This window comes from Struthio camelus, chromosome W (genome assembly GCF_040807025.1).
Source record: "Struthio camelus isolate bStrCam1 chromosome W, bStrCam1.hap1, whole genome shotgun sequence".
NCBI lineage: Eukaryota > Metazoa > Chordata > Aves > Struthioniformes > Struthionidae > Struthio > Struthio camelus.
This window is the reverse complement of record NC_090981.1, coordinates 59,760,771-59,778,010: the sequence shown is the minus strand read 5'-3', so window position 1 is coordinate 59,778,010 and position 17,240 is coordinate 59,760,771. Positions and strand designations below refer to the sequence as shown.

General features: G+C 62.3%; 4 protein-coding genes across 34 annotated transcripts in view; 3 read left to right on the top strand and 1 right to left on the bottom strand.

Moving 5' to 3' along the window:
- LOC104151998 (ubiquitin-associated protein 2) overlaps positions 1-17,240 on the bottom strand; it is a 243,845-nt gene that overhangs the window by 52,535 nt on the left and 174,070 nt on the right. The window lies entirely within an intron of this gene.
- LOC138064288 (interferon-like) lies at positions 1,834-2,537 on the top strand. Its single transcript, XM_068926095.1, has one exon. It carries the CDS (start codon positions 1,885-1,887, stop codon positions 2,461-2,463), a length of 579 nt encoding a protein of 192 aa, XP_068782196.1. The 5' UTR covers positions 1,834-1,884; the 3' UTR covers positions 2,464-2,537.
- Positions 10,084-10,734, top strand: LOC138064016 (interferon-like). The gene has a single exon (XM_068924379.1). The coding sequence runs from the start codon at positions 10,084-10,086 to the stop codon at positions 10,660-10,662; it is 579 nt and encodes a 192-aa protein (XP_068780480.1). The 3' UTR covers positions 10,663-10,734.
- LOC138064017 (interferon-like) lies at positions 14,146-14,841 on the top strand. The gene has a single exon (XM_068924408.1). It carries the CDS (start codon positions 14,191-14,193, stop codon positions 14,767-14,769), a length of 579 nt encoding a protein of 192 aa, XP_068780509.1. The 5' UTR covers positions 14,146-14,190; the 3' UTR covers positions 14,770-14,841.

Here is a 17,240-nt window from a genome sequence, read left to right as displayed (position 1 = left end):
TGGCTCTCATGCCTCAAGCCCGCTCTGCTCACATATTGTGCACGCCACTCAACGCAGGTCACACAGCTCAAGGCTTTACTGCCATAGCCTCCTCTCCTTCACAACTGCTACCCCTTCCCAAGAACCACCACAGGGCATCCACAGCTTGCAACCTCAACACAGCCTGTCCCAAGCTCTCTTCATCTCCCACTACACTCCCGCTCCGTTCCCAACCCTCTCCCAGACACAATGCACCAGACCCACCTCCAATTACACTGCACACACCAGAAGAACCACTTCATCATAACCAAACCTCTTGTGGCCAGCCAAGTCTTTCAGCAACACCACAGCATGGACAAGGCTCACCTCCAAGAAGCAAGGAGGGGACCCATCAAGGCCTGCAGTGGTTTAGACAAGCAGTGGCACCTTGATGCTACCAGTTGCCCCAAATAAGCCCCAAAACACCAAACAAAGGAGTAGGTGGGCACCAAATAGTTCCTGGATATCTACATTCCCCATGGCCTGTCCGGACCTCTCCTGGTCAGGCTGGAGCTCACACACCAGCGGTTACGGGGCCAACTGGGGACCTGCCTCGCAGCATAGATCACGTTAACGCAGTCTTTCTTCATCCAAACACATCCTCAGCTAGTAACAAGCAAGATCCCCCAAATGCAGTCACCCTAGCATGTGATGAGGGCCTACCCAACCCAGCAAGCACAGATCAGCAAGCTATAGCATTCTATGCTAAGAGTGCTGCCAATGCACCAGCTGCCCCATCACCCCCTGAACACCAGTGCCACCACCCCAAAAACCTCTGCCTGAGGTGTTTTTCCCTCCCCAATGAAGCAAGGGCAGGACAAACCCAAATTTAAGCCTGCTCTGACTCCCCACCTGCATGTCAAACACAGCATGGTGGAAGGCCACCGTGCTCCCTGCTCAGTGCCAGGGCCACAACAGGGATGCACTTCCATCACAACAAGGAAACTGCTAAAATATATATGTAAAACGGGATATTACATGCAGCTGGAAAGGAAGGAAGGAAATATACGGCACCAAATACATTCAGGTACATAGCAAGACCCCTCTGAAGCACACTCAACTGCCAGGTCACATCAGAGATCTTGTGAGATCCCTTGTAACCAAAAATATCCTAGAAGCCCTGGCAAGTGGGACCATACTGCTCTCTTCAAGCACCTCAGGCAAGAACAAAGAAAACACTGAAATGAAAACGAAAAGGATGAGAGTTAAAAATACAATTCAGAACACTGGGAATTCAAAAAAGATACAAAAAAAATTATTATTTTTATACAAAGGGTGATATGGGATGGGAAGAGGGATTGAAAAGGCTGTAGGAATGTCTAGCACTGGAGATACGAAAAGCTCAACTGCACTAGGCCACGAGCCACCTCCACTAACACAACCTGTCCTCTGCACCAGGCGACGACACGGCATCAAGAAAACAAGAGTTTGGGAGATGGAGAAATTCAAACGCGCAAAGCGGGCACGGGACCACAACGGCAAGGCAAAAGGAAAACCCTCAAACACACCCTCAGCACAGCTGCCCCAAAGGCCGCGGCCACAGGCACTTTCATATCCCCCACGGAAACACAACAAGACAACACACAGCCTCCCCCAAACGGGCTGCCCCCAAAACATCAACAGCACCACCACGACAGACCCACAAGCGCACTCCCACAAACACCGCAAAAGCCACCACAGCCACAAACCAAAACGGAAAACGAGAGCAGGAAATTCTTCGCAACTAGAAAACGCCAAAGGGAAAGATGCGGCACCACATAAAGCCGGACGCACAGCACAGCCGCAAGCACAGCACTCGCCAACACGACCCACGCTCACGATCCTCCCGCACGGCGGCACCACCACCGGACAACCGGACACACCACCATGGCTGCGCCCGCAACCCGACACCCCTGCCTGCGGCACAGCACCCCGGTCCTCCTGCTCCTCCTGCCCGCTCTCAGCGCGGCCCTCAGATGCGCCAACCTTCGCACCCAACAGAGCACCTTCAACTGGGACAGCCTCCAGCTCCTCCACGCCATGGCTCCCAGCCCGCCTCAGCCCTGCGCCCAACACGACCCACCTTTCCCCTTCCCCGACACCCTCCTGGCAATCCAGTCCCCACAACAAGCCACCGCCGCCATCCTCCGCGTCCTCCAGCACCTCTTCACCACTCTCAGCAACGAAAACACCCCCGCGCACTGGGACAGCCAAGCCCACCAACAGCTCCTCAACCAGCTCCACGACCAAATCCAACTCCTCCAGCAATGCCTCCCTCGCGCCGACGCGGATGTCAAAAGCCAAGGGCCCCGCAACGTCTGGCTCACCATCAACGGGTACTTCCGGCGCATCCAGGACTTCCTCCGCACAAACCACCACAGCCCCTGCGCCTGGGACAAAGTCGGCCTCGAAGCTCGCGCCTCCTTCCAGCGCATCCACAACCTCACCCGCACCCTGGCAGATTAGCCACAACGCCTCCTCACCGCAACCGCGCATCCACGCCCCCCTCACCCAATACCCGCACCCTCACCCAGGGACCCTCACTCCCACAACACCCGCCTCGCCTGCCCCCCCTCCCCCCACAACACCCGCACCAAGCCACCTCCGCCACCTCCTCCAGCACCACGCAGAGCCCAGCAGCACCACGACCGTGGCAACGGCCACGCTTCGGCACCCCACGCACCAACGTGCCCCTGCGCGCCCCACACCCACGGCTGCTCCCCAAAGGCACCCACCAACGGGGAACGCAGAGACCCCACGCACAGACCCAGGGACAACGCGAGCCACCCCACTACTTCGTGCCCACCAACGCATCTCGCCTGCTGCACTGCCGACTCCCCTCTCTCTCCGAGGCAACCAGCTGCTGCCAGCAACTTGCCGACGCCCTCACGCTGCCCCCGCCACCCCCCAACCCCCCAAAATACACCTATTTATTTAACTTATTCTATTTATTATGACAATTGTATTGCTCTATTTATTCCCCTATTTATTCAAGGCAAATAAAGACCTTTTGTAAAAACTTGGGTGTCGTGGGCCTCAAAGAATCATAGAGCGATCGTTCCAGTTGGAAGCCACCTCCAGGCCTCACCGAGCCCAACTCCCGCCTCCAGGCGGCTCTTCAGGACATCGGGGAGCTCACCGCCGTGTCCAGACGAGTCTCGGACATCTTCTGTACGGGGGCAGCCGCTCAGGCCATCCCACGCGCAAGACCTTGCGCTGGCCCTTCTGCAACTTCAGCAGCTTCCCGCCACACGGGTTACTTCTCCCGCCTCTCCAGGTCCGTCCCCCCTCCCAACCCCCCCCCATCAGGAGCAGCCCTGCCCTCCGGCCCAATGACCGCTCCACTCCGACACCTCTCCGGCAGCCACAACTGTCCTCGGAGCGCAGCCTTCCCATCAACCACGGCGGCAACGCACGCATCAAACAGCTCTGGCGCCAACACCCACCCACCCACCCACCCGGCCCCCCCACCAGTTACTGCCTGCCAACAGCACGCTGCACCCCTGACCGCAGCTCTCCGGAGAGCCGCGTTCCCCTTCTCGTCACACCCCTCTCCGCCCTAACCTAGGCAGAGCGCACCGAGCCGAGCTGCCGCTAGCCAAAAGAGGCCAGCCTCTGACAAAGGCCTTTCCAAAAATCGCCGCGTGCAACGTCCACTGCTCTACCCTGCTCAACACCGCCCACCACTCACCTCCTCATGCCCAGCTACCACCCCACTCACGCAGCATCTGCCCGTGGAAAACGCAGGCTCCCTCCTCCCGCTCACCTCCACAGCACTCAGCTCTTCAGAAACACCTGCCCAGACAAACCTCCTCCAGAAACAGCCCAGCCACTGGCCTCAGTCTCACCGGCCTCCACTTCCCTGCGTCCTCCCTCTTGCCCTTCTCCAACACAGTGGCGACCCCGCCCTTTTGCCACTCAGCAGCAACCTCCCCTGATGCACAGCACCTTGCAACAGCGAGGCACAGCGGCTACCCAAAAACGCCAAAACGCCTCCTGCAACACCCGCGGGCGCATCCCATGCGCTCACAGGCACTCCCGCATGCCCACGGGCCTTAAGGGACCCCTACCCTCTTTCTTCTCCTACCGTGGACACACCTTTGCTCCCACACGCTCTCCAAACGGCCTCACGCACCTGCGAGGCCCCGAGGACAAGCCTTACCAACAACAACTGGCACACAACAGGCACCCGGTACCTCAGCCTCTTCCCAATCCCTCCTCGCTACCCCCCCGGACCCAGGCAGACACTCGCCCACACTCTCCTTAGCCTCCCGGGGACTTACAGAAACCTTTCTCCTTCCAGCCCCACCTCACCTCTGCCTTGCCCGACTCCAGCCCTTCACACCCACCCTGGCTCTCCATTCCCCCTCCCAAGCAGCCTCTCCTCTCTCCTCCTCTCCCTCCCACCACCTTCGCCGCTCTCCCCTCTTCCTTGGGCACCAGCCCCACGTTCACCCATGCTGCCTGCCCGCCTGCCACGCCTCCTCCAGCTGCCGCACGTTGCAAGAGACCATCCGGGGGCTCCCGGCACACACTCCTGGAACATTAGACAGCTCTCCGCGGCCCCGCGCCCTGCCAGGGCGCTTCCCCACCCCTCTGCATCAGCCAACACCCCTTTCAGCCGCTAGTCAGGCCGAAGGCTCCCACACACTAGCTCCCCATGGCGCTTCAACAGTCACCGCCAGGACCAGACTCTCCTCAACACGTGCCAGCAACCCCCACGACGCCTGGCGCGCACCCCTATCGCCCTTCCGGCACCTACTCGGCTCCTCCAAGCCGACCGGGACGACCAGCGCCTCTCACTCGCCGGCTCTCTCCTCCTCCCCACGCGCAACAGCATCCGCCCCTCCCTCTCCTTCAGCAGCCCGCCTGCAGCACGCACCCGCTCCTCCACCGCCTCTCTTCTCTCCTCTCAGCCTCACCCCACAAACTCCTCCCTCCTGCCCCACCTGCCCACACCTCCACCCATTCAAGACTCTCCTTCACACACAGCGCTACCCCGCCTCCACCCCGGACCACGCCATCCTGCCTTCGCAGCCTCCCGCCCTCCGCTACCCCTCGCCAATCCGCCAGCCCGCCCTACCACCTCTCCGTGAGCCCAACCACGTCACACCTCTCCACCTCTGCACGGACCCCGCTCACTCGGCAACACACACGCACCACCACACGCAAAGGCACAAGGGGCAACGCCACATATTCTTCCCCAAGCAGCACAAACCACACGCGCACACACACCTCCCCATCCCCACCACCACCCGCAACCGTCGTGGGACTCAAGCACACCAAAACGGAGCACAGAGACCGTGGCATCTTCATCCACGCACACGCTCAAAGCTCAAGCGCGCGAGGCCGTGAGCCACCTCCTCTAACGCAACCTGTCCTCTGCACCAGGCCGCACCACGCACCTCCCAACGTTCTCCCAAAATACAGCACGCGACAACGCTTCCAGAGCACCAAGACCACCGACGCACTCCCAGGAAAACAAAAACAACAGGCATCCTCAAAGCAAAAGCAACTCAACCAAGACCAGGACGCGGCATCAGGAAAACACGAGTTTGGGAGGTGGAGAAATTCAAACGCGCAAAGCGGGCACGGGACCACAACGGCAAGGCAAAAGGAAAACCCTCAAACACACCCTCAGCACAGCTGCCCCAAAGGCCGCGGCCACAGGCACTTTCATATCCCCCACGGAAACACAACAAGACAACACACAGCCTCCCCCAAACGGGCTGCCCCCAAAACATCAACAGCACCACCACGACAGACCCACAAGCGCACTCCCACAAACACCGCAAAAGCCACCACAGCCACAAACCAAAACGGAAAACGAGAGCAGGAAATTCTTCGCAACTAGAAAACGCCAAAGGGAAAGATGCGGCACCACATAAAGCCGGACGCACAGCACAGCCGCAAGCACAGCACTCGCCAACACGACCCACGCTCACGATCCTCCCGCACGGCGGCACCACCACCGGACAACCGGACACACCACCATGGCTGCGCCCGCAACCCGACACCCCTGCCTGCGGCACAGCACCCCGGTCCTCCTGCTCCTCCTGCCCGCTCTCAGCGCGGCCCTCAGATGCGCCAACCTTCGCACCCAACAGAGCACCTTCAACTGGGACAGCCTCCAGCTCCTCCACGCCATGGCTCCCAGCCCGCCTCAGCCCTGCGCCCAACACGACCCACCTTTCCCCTTCCCCGACACCCTCCTGGCAATCCAGTCCCCACAACAAGCCACCGCCGCCATCCTCCGCGTCCTCCAGCACCTCTTCACCACTCTCAGCAACGAAAACACCCCCGCGCACTGGGACAGCCAAGCCCACCAACAGCTCCTCAACCAGCTCCACGACCAAATCCAACTCCTCCAGCAATGCCTCCTTCGCGCCGACGCGGATGTCAAAAGCCAAGGGCCCCGCAACGTCTGGCTCACCATCAACGGGTACTTCCGGCGCATCCAGGACTTCCTCCGCACAAACCACCACAGCCCCTGCGCCTGGGACAAAGTCGGCCTCGAAGCTCGCGCCTCCTTCCAGCGCATCCACAACCTCACCCGCACCCTGGCAGATTAGCCACAACGCCTCCTCACCGCAACCGCGCATCCACGCCCCCCTCACCCAATACCCGCACCCTCACCCAGGGACCCTCACTCCCACAACACCCGCCTCGCCTGCCCCCCCTCCCCCCACAACACCCGCACCAAGCCACCTCCGCCACCTCCTCCAGCACCACGCAGAGCCCAGCAGCACCACGACCGTGGCAACGGCCACGCTTCGGCACCCCACGCACCAACGTGCCCCTGCGCGCCCCACACCCACGGCTGCTCCCCAAAGGCACCCACCAACGGGGAACGCAGAGACCCCACGCACAGACCCAGGGACAACGCGAGCCACCCCACTACTTCGTGCCCACCAACGCATCTCGCCTGCTGCACTGCCGACTCCCCTCTCTCTCCGAGGCAACCAGCTGCTGCCAGCAACTTGCCGACGCCCTCACGCTGCCCCCGCCACCCCCCAACCCCCCAAAATACACCTATTTATTTAACTTATTCTATTTATTATGACAATTGTATTGCTCTATTTATTCCCCTATTTATTCAAGGCAAATAAAGACCTTTTGTAAAAACTTGGGTGTCGTGGGCCTCAAAGAATCATAGCGCGATCGTTCCAGTTGGAAGCCACCTCCAGGCCTCACCGAGCCCAACTCCCGCCTCCAGGCGGCTCTTCAGGACATCGGGGAGCTCACCGCCGTGTCCAGACGAGTCTCGGACATCTTCTGTACGGGGGCAGCCGCTCAGGCCATCCCACGCGCAAGACCTTGCGCTGGCCCTTCTGCAACTTCAGCAGCTTCCCGCCACACGGGTTACTTCTCCCGCCTCTCCAGGTCCGTCCCCCCTCCCAACCCCCCCCCATCAGGAGCAGCCCTGCCCTCCGGCCCAATGACCGCTCCACTCCGACACCTCTCCGGCAGCCACAACTGTCCTCGGAGCGCAGCCTTCCCATCAACCACGGCGGCAACGCACGCATCAAACAGCTCTGGCGCCAACACCCACCCACCCCCCCACCAGTTACTGCCTGCCAACAGCACACTGCACCCCTGACCGCAGCTCTCCGGAGAGCCGCGTTCCCCTTCTCGTCACACCCCTCTCCGCCCTAACCTAGGCAGAGCGCACCGAGCCGAGCTGCCGCTAGCCAAAAGAGGCCAGCCTCTGACAAAGGCCTTTCCAAAAATCGCCGCGTGCAACGTCCACTGCTCTACCCTGCTCAACACCGCCCACCACTCACCTCCTCATGCCCAGCTACCACCCCACTCACGCAGCATCTGCCCGTGGAAAACGCAGGCTCCCTCCTCCCGCTCACCTCCACGGCACTCAGCTCTTCAGAAACACCTGCCCAGACAAACCTCCTCCAGAAACAGCCCAGCCACTGGCCTCAGTCTCACCGGCCTCCACTTCCCTGCGTCCTCCCTCTTGCCCTTCTCCAACACAGTGGCGACCCCGCCCTTTTGCCACTCAGCAGCAACCTCCCCTGATGCACAGCACCTTGCAACAGCGAGGCACAGCGGCTACCCAAAAACGCCAAAACGCCTCCTGCAACACCCGCGGGCGCATCCCATGCGCTCACAGGCACTCCCGCATGCCCACGGGCCTTAAGGGACCCCTACCCTCTTTCTTCTCCTACCGTGGACACACCTTTGCTCCCACACGCTCTCCAAACGGCCTCACGCACCTGCGAGGCCCCGAGGACAAGCCTTACCAACAACAACTGGCACACAACAGGCACCCGGTACCTCAGCCTCTTCCCAATCCCTCCTCGCTACCCCCCCGGACCCAGGCAGACACTCGCCCACACTCTCCTTAGCCTCCCGGGGACTTACAGAAACCTTTCTCCTTCCAGCCCCACCTCACCTCTGCCTTGCCCGACTCCAGCCCTTCACACCCACCCTGGCTCTCCATTCCCCCTCCCAAGCAGCCTCTCCTCTCTCCTCCTCTCCCTCCCACCACCTTCGCCGCTCTCCCCTCTTCCTTGGGCACCAGCCCCACGTTCACCCATGCTGCCTGCCCGCCTGCCACGCCTCCTCCAGCTGCCGCACGTTGCAAGAGACCATCCGGGGGCTCCCGGCACACACTCCTGGAACATTAGACAGCTCTCCGCGGCCCCGCGCCCTGCCAGGGCGCTTCCCCACCCCTCTGCATCAGCCAACACCCCTTTCAGCCGCTAGTCAGGCCGAAGGCTCCCACACACTAGCTCCCCATGGCGCTTCAACAGTCACCGCCAGGACCAGACTCTCCTCAACACGTGCCAGCAACCCCCACGACGCCTGGCGCGCACCCCTATCGCCCTTCCGGCACCTACTCGGCTCCTCCAAGCCGACCGGGACGACCAGCGCCTCTCACTCGCCGGCTCTCTCCTCCTCCCCACGCGCAACAGCATCCGCCCCTCCCTCTCCTTCAGCAGCCCGCCTGCAGCACGCACCCGCTCCTCCACCGCCTCTCTTCTCTCCTCTCAGCCTCACCCCACAAACTCCTCCCTCCTGCCCCACCTGCCCACACCTCCACCCATTCAAGACTCTCCTTCACACACAGCGCTACCCCGCCTCCACCCCGGACCACGCCATCCTGCCTTCGCAGCCTCCCGCCCTCCGCTACCCCTCGCCAATCCGCCAGCCCGCCCTACCACCTCTCCGTGAGCCCAACCACGTCACACCTCTCCACCTCTGCACGGACCCCGCTCACTCGGCAACACACACGCACCACCACACGCAAAGGCACAAGGGGCAACGCCACATATTCTTCCCCAAGCAGCACAAACCACACGCGCACACACACCTCCCCATCCCCACCACCACCCGCAACCGTCGTGGGACTCAAGCACACCAAAACGGAGCACAGAGACCGTGGCATCTTCATCCACGCACACGCTCAAAGCTCAAGCGCGCGAGGCCGTGAGCCACCTCCTCTAACGCAACCTGTCCTCTGCACCAGGCCGCACCACGCACCTCCCAACGTTCTCCCAAAATACAGCACGCGACAACGCTTCCAGAGCACCAAGACCACCGACGCACTCCCAGGAAAACAAAAACAACAGGCATCCTCAAAGCAAAAGCAACTCAACCAAGACCAGGACGCGGCATCAGGAAAACACGAGTTTGGGAGGTGGAGAAATTCAAACGCGCAAAGCGGGCACGGGACCACAACGGCAAGGCAAAAGGAAAACCCTCAAACACACCCTCAGCACAGCTGCCCCAAAGGCCGCGGCCACAGGCACTTTCATATCCCCCACGGAAACACAACAAGACAACACACAGCCTCCCCCAAACGGGCTGCCCCCAAAACATCAACAGCACCACCACGACAGACCCACAAGCGCACTCCCACAAACACCGCAAAAGCCACCACAGCCACAAACCAAAACGGAAAACGAGAGCAGGAAATTCTTCGCAACTAGAAAACGCCAAAGGGAAAGATGCGGCACCACATAAAGCCGGACGCACAGCACAGCCGCAAGCACAGCACTCGCCAACACGACCCACGCTCACGATCCTCCCGCACGGCGGCACCACCACCGGACAACCGGACACACCACCATGGCTGCGCCTGCAACCCGACACCCCTGCCTGCGGCACAGCACCCCGGTCCTCCTGCTCCTCCTGCCCGCTCTCAGCGCGGCCCTCAGATGCGCCAACCTTCGCACCCAACAGAGCACCTTCAACTGGGACAGCCTCCAGCTCCTCCACGCCATGGCTCCCAGCCCGCCTCAGCCCTGCGCCCAACACGACCCACCTTTCCCCTTCCCCGACACCCTCCTGGCAATCCAGTCCCCACAACAAGCCACCGCCGCCATCCTCCGCGTCCTCCAGCACCTCTTCACCACTCTCAGCAACGAAAACACCCCCGCGCACTGGGACAGCCAAGCCCACCAACAGCTCCTCAACCAGCTCCACGACCAAATCCAACTCCTCCAGCAATGCCTCCCTCGCGCCGACGCGGATGTCAAAAGCCAAGGGCCCCGCAACGCCTGGCTCACCATCAACGGGTACTTCCGGCGCATCCAGGACTTCCTCCGCACAAACCACCACAGCCCCTGCGCCTGGGACAAAGTCGGCCTCGAAGCTCGCGCCTCCTTCCAGCGCATCCACAACCTCACCCGCACCCTGGCAGATTAGCCACAACGCCTCCTCACCGCAACCGCGCATCCACGCCCCCCTCACCCAATACCCGCACCCTCACCCAGGGACCCTCACTCCCACAACACCCGCCTCGCCTGCCCCCCCTCCCCCCACAACACCCGCACCAAGCCACCTCCGCCACCTCCTCCAGCACCACGCAGAGCCCAGCAGCACCACGACCGTGGCAACGGCCACGCTTCGGCACCCCACGCACCAACGTGCCCCTGCGCGCCCCACACCCACGGCTGCTCCCCAAAGGCACCCACCAACGGGGAACGCAGAGACCCCACGCACAGACCCAGGGACAACGCGAGCCACCCCACTACTTCGTGCCCACCAACGCATCTCGCCTGCTGCACTGCCGACTCCCCTCTCTCTCCGAGGCAACCAGCTGCTGCCAGCAACTTGCCGACGCCCTCACGCTGCCCCCGCCACCCCCCAACCCCCCAAAATACACCTATTTATTTAACTTATTCTATTTATTATGACAATTGTATTGCTCTATTTATTCCCCTATTTATTCAAGGCAAATAAAGACCTTTTGTAAAAACTTGGGTGTCGTGGGCCTCAAAGAATCATAGCGCGATCGTTCCAGTTGGAAGCCACCTCCAGGCCTCACCGAGCCCAACTCCCGCCTCCAGGCGGCTCTTCAGGACATCGGGGAGCTCACCGCCGTGTCCAGACGAGTCTCGGACATCTTCTGTACGGGGGCAGCCGCTCAGGCCATCCCACGCGCAAGACCTTGCGCTGGCCCTTCTGCAACTTCAGCAGCTTCCCGCCACACGGGTTACTTCTCCCGCCTCTCCAGGTCCGTCCCCCCTCCCAACCCCCCCCCCATCAGGAGCAGCCCTGCCCTCCGGCCCAATGACCGCTCCACTCCGACACCTCTCCGGCAGCCACAACTGTCCTCGGAGCGCAGCCTTCCCATCAACCACGGCGGCAACGCACGCATCAAACAGCTCTGGCGCCAACACCCACCCACCCCCCCACCCGGCCCCCCCACCAGTTACTGCCTGCCAACAGCACGCTGCACCCCTGACCGCAGCTCTCCGGAGAGCCGCGTTCCCCTTCTCGTCACACCCCTCTCCGCCCTAACCTAGGCAGAGCGCACCGAGCCGAGCTGCCGCTAGCCAAAAGAGGCCAGCCTCTGACAAAGGCCTTTCCAAAAATCGCCGCGTGCAACGTCCACTGCTCTACCCTGCTCAACACCGCCCACCACTCACCTCCTCATGCCCAGCTACCACCCCACTCACGCAGCATCTGCCCGTGGAAAACGCAGGCTCCCTCCTCCCGCTCACCTCCACGGCACTCAGCTCTTCAGAAACACCTGCCCAGACAAACCTCCTCCAGAAACAGCCCAGCCACTGGCCTCAGTCTCACCGGCCTCCACTTCCCTGCGTCCTCCCTCTTGCCCTTCTCCAACACAGTGGCGACCCCGCCCTTTTGCCACTCAGCAGCAACCTCCCCTGATGCACAGCACCTTGCAACAGCGAGGCACAGCGGCTACCCAAAAACGCCAAAACGCCTCCTGCAACACCCGCGGGCGCATCCCATGCGCTCACAGGCACTCCCGCATGCCCACGGGCCTTAAGGGACCCCTACCCTCTTTCTTCTCCTACCGTGGACACACCTTTGCTCCCACACGCTCTCCAAACGGCCTCACGCACCTGCGAGGCCCCGAGGACAAGCCTTACCAACAACAACTGGCACACAACAGGCACCCGGTACCTCAGCCTCTTCCCAATCCCTCCTCGCTACCCCCCCGGACCCAGGCAGACACTCGCCCACACTCTCCTTAGCCTCCCGGGGACTTACAGAAACCTTTCTCCTTCCAGCCCCACCTCACCTCTGCCTTGCCCGACTCCAGCCCTTCACACCCACCCTGGCTCTCCATTCCCCCTCCCAAGCAGCCTCTCCTCTCTCCTCCTCTCCCTCCCACCACCTTCGCCGCTCTCCCCTCTTCCTTGGGCACCAGCCCCACGTTCACCCATGCTGCCTGCCCGCCTGCCACGCCTCCTCCAGCTGCCGCACGTTGCAAGAGACCATCCGGGGGCTCCCGGCACACACTCCTGGAACATTAGACAGCTCTCCGCGGCCCCGCGCCCTGCCAGGGCGCTTCCCCACCCCTCTGCATCAGCCAACACCCCTTTCAGCCGCTAGTCAGGCCGAAGGCTCCCACACACTAGCTCCCCATGGCGCTTCAACAGTCACCGCCAGGACCAGACTCTCCTCAACACGTGCCAGCAACCCCCACGACGCCTGGCGCGCACCCCTATCGCCCTTCCGGCACCTACTCGGCTCCTCCAAGCCGACCGGGACGACCAGCGCCTCTCACTCGCCGGCTCTCTCCTCCTCCCCACGCGCAACAGCATCCGCCCCTCCCTCTCCTTCAGCAGCCCGCCTGCAGCACGCACCCGCTCCTCCACCGCCTCTCTTCTCTCCTCTCAGCCTCACCCCACAAACTCCTCCCTCCTGCCCCACCTGCCCACACCTCCACCCATTCAAGACTCTCCTTCACACACAGCGCTACCCCGCCTCCACCCCGGACCACGCCATCCTGCCTTCGCAGCCTCCCGCCCTCCGCTACCCCTCGCCAATCCGCCAGCCCGCCCTACCACCTCTCCGTGAGCCCAACCACGTCACACCTCTCCACCTCTGCACGGACCCCGCTCACTCGGCAACACACACGCACCACCACACGCAAAGGCACAAGGGGCAACGCCACATATTCTTCCCCAAGCAGCACAAACCACACGCGCACACACACCTCCCCATCCCCACCACCACCCGCAACCGTCGTGGGACTCAAGCACACCAAAACGGAGCACAGAGACCGTGGCATCTTCATCCACGCACACGCTCAAAGCTCAAGCGCGCGAGGCCGTGAGCCACCTCCTCTAACGCAACCTGTCCTCTGCACCAGGCCGCACCACGCACCTCCCAACGTTCTCCCAAAATACAGCACGCGACAACGCTTCCAGAGCACCAAGACCACCGACGCACTCCCAGGAAAACAAAAACAACAGGCATCCTCAAAGCAAAAGCAACTCAACCAAGACCAGGACGCGGCATCAGGAAAACACGAGTTTGGGAGGTGGAGAAATTCAAACGCGCAAAGCGGGCACGGGACCACAACGGCAAGGCAAAAGGAAAACCCTCAAACACACCCTCAGCACAGCTGCCCCAAAGGCCGCGGCCACAGGCACTTTCATATCCCCCACGGAAACACAACAAGACAACACACAGCCTCCCCCAAACGGGCTGCCCCCAAAACATCAACAGCACCACCACGACAGACCCACAAGCGCACTCCCACAAACACCGCAAAAGCCACCACAGCCACAAACCAAAACGGAAAACGAGAGCAGGAAATTCTTCGCAACTAGAAAACGCCAAAGGGAAAGATGCGGCACCACATAAAGCTGGACGCACAGCACAGCCGCAAGCACAGCACTCGCCAACACGACCCACGCTCACGATCCTCCCGCACGGCGGCACCACCACCGGACAACCGGACACACCACCATGGCTGCGCCCGCAACCCGACACCCCTGCCTGCGGCACAGCACCCCGGTCCTCCTGCTCCTCCTGCCCGCTCTCAGCGCGGCCCTCAGATGCGCCAACCTTCGCACCCAACAGAGCACCTTCAACTGGGACAGCCTCCAGCTCCTCCACGCCATGGCTCCCAGCCCGCCTCAGCCCTGCGCCCAACACGACCCACCTTTCCCCTTCCCCGACACCCTCCTGGCAATCCAGTCCCCACAACAAGCCACCGCCGCCATCCTCCGCGTCCTCCAGCACCTCTTCACCACTCTCAGCAACGAAAACACCCCCGCGCACTGGGACAGCCAAGCCCACCAACAGCTCCTCAACCAGCTCCACGACCAAATCCAACTCCTCCAGCAATGCCTCCCTCGCGCCGACGCGGATGTCAAAAGCCAAGGGCCCCGCAACGCCTGGCTCACCATCAACGGGTACTTCCGGCGCATCCAGGACTTCCTCCGCACAAACCACCACAGCCCCTGCGCCTGGGACAAAGTCGGCCTCGAAGCTCGCGCCTCCTTCCAGCGCATCCACAACCTCACCCGCACCCTGGCAGATTAGCCACAACGCCTCCTCACCGCAACCGCGCATCCACGCCCCCCTCACCCAATACCCGCACCCTCACCCAGGGACCCTCACTCCCACAACACCCGCCTCGCCTGCCCCCCCTCCCCCCACAACACCCGCACCAAGCCACCTCCGCCACCTCCTCCAGCACCACGCAGAGCCCAGCAGCACCACGACCGTGGCAATGGCCACGCTTCGGCACCCCACGCACCAACGTGCCCCTGCGCGCCCCACACCCACGGCTGCTCCCCAAAGGCACCCACCAACGGGGAACGCAGAGACCCCACGCACAGACCCAGGGACAACGCGAGCCACCCCACTACTTCGTGCCCACCAACGCATCTCGCCTGCTGCACTGCCGACTCCCCTCTCTCTCCGAGGCAACCAGCTGCTGCCAGCAACTTGCCGACGCCCTCACGCTGCCCCCGCCACCCCCCAACCCCCCAAAATACACCTATTTATTTAACTTATTCTATTTATTATGACAATTGTATTGCTCTATTTATTCCCCTATTTATTCAAGGCAAATAAAGACCTTTTGTAAAAACTTGGGTGTCGTGGGCCTCAAAGAATCATAGCGCGATCGTTCCAGTTGGAAGCCACCTCCAGGCCTCACCGAGCCCAACTCCCGCCTCCAGGCGGCTCTTCAGGACATCGGGGAGCTCACCGCCGTGTCCAGACGAGTCTCGGACATCTTCTGTACGGGGGCAGCCGCTCAGGCCATCCCACGCGCAAGACCTTGCGCTGGCCCTTCTGCAACTTCAGCAGCTTCCCGCCACACGGGTTACTTCTCCCGCCTCTCCAGGTCCGCCCCCCCCCCCAACCCCCCCCATCAGGAGCAGCCCTGCCCTCCGGCCCAATGACCGCTCCACTCCGACACCTCTCCGGCAGCCACAACTGTCCTCGGAGCGCAGCCTTCCCATCAACCACGGCGGCAATGCACGCATCAAACAGCTCTGGCGCCAACACCCACCCACCCCCCCACCCGGCCCCCCCACCAGTTACTGCCTGCCAACAGCATGCTGCACCCCTGACCGCAGCTCTCCGGAGAGCCGCGTTCCCCTTCTCGTCACACCCCTCTCCGCCCTAACCTAGGCAGAGCGCACCGAGCCGAGCTGCCGCTAGCCAAAAGAGGCCAGCCTCTGACAAAGGCCTTTCCAAAAATCGCCGCGTGCAACGTCCACTGCTCTACCCTGCTCAACACCGCCCACCACTCACCTCCTCATGCCCAGCTACCACCCCACTCACGCAGCATCTGCCCGTGGAAAACGCAGGCTCCCTCCTCCCGCTCACCTCCACGGCACTCAGCTCTTCAGAAACACCTGCCCAGACAAACCTCCTCCAGAAACAGCCCAGCCACTGGCCTCAGTCTCACCGGCCTCCACTTCCCTGCGTCCTCCCTCTTGCCCTTCTCCAACACAGTGGCGACCCCGCCCTTTTGCCACTCAGCAGCAACCTCCCCTGATGCACAGCACCTTGCAACAGCGAGGCACAGCGGCTACCCAAAAACGCCAAAACGCCTCCTGCAACACCCGCGGGCGCATCCCATGCGCTCACAGGCACTCCCGCATGCCCACGGGCCTTAAGGGACCCCTACCCTCTTTCTTCTCCTACCGTGGACACACCTTTGCTCCCACACGCTCTCCAAACGGCCTCACGCACCTGCGAGGCCCCGAGGACAAGCCTTACCAACAACAACTGGCACACAACAGGCACCCGGTACCTCAGCCTCTTCCCAATCCCTCCTCGCTACCCCCCCGGACCCAGGCAGACACTCGCCCACACTCTCCTTAGCCTCCCGGGGACTTACAGAAACCTTTCTCCTTCCAGCCCCACCTCACCTCTGCCTTGCCCGACTCCAGCCCTTCACACCCACCCTGGCTCTCCATTCCCCCTCCCAAGCAGCCTCTCCTCTCTCCTCCTCTCCCTCCCACCACCTTCGCCGCTCTCCCCTCTTCCTTGGGCACCAGCCCCACGTTCACCCATGCTGCCTGCCCGCCTGCCACGCCTCCTCCAGCTGCCGCACGTTGCAAGAGACCATCCGGGGGCTCCCGGCACACACTCCTGGAACATTAGACAGCTCTCCGCGGCCCCGCGCCCTGCCAGGGCGCTTCCCCACCCCTCTGCATCAGCCAACACCCCTTTCAGCCGCTAGTCAGGCCGAAGGCTCCCACACACTAGCTCCCCATGGCGCTTCAACAGTCACCGCCAGGACCAGACTCTCCTCAACACGTGCCAGCAACCCCCACGACGCCTGGCGCGCACCCCTATCGCCCTTCCGGCACCTACTCGGCTCCTCCAAGCCGACCGGGACGACCAGCGCCTCTCACTCGCCGGCTCTCTCCTCCTCCCCACGCGCAACAGCATCCGCCCCTCCCTCTCCTTCAGCAGCCCGCCTGCAGCACGCACCCGCTCCTCCACCGCCTCTCTTCTCTCCTCTCAGCCTCACCCCACAAACTCCTCCC

Coding starts and splice junctions, on each gene's coding strand:
- LOC138064288 (XM_068926095.1), top strand. CDS start 1,885: ATGGCTGCGCCCGCAACCCGACACCCCTGCCTGCGGCACAGCACCCCG.
- LOC138064016 (XM_068924379.1), top strand. CDS start 10,084: ATGGCTGCGCCTGCAACCCGACACCCCTGCCTGCGGCACAGCACCCCG.
- LOC138064017 (XM_068924408.1), top strand. CDS start 14,191: ATGGCTGCGCCCGCAACCCGACACCCCTGCCTGCGGCACAGCACCCCG.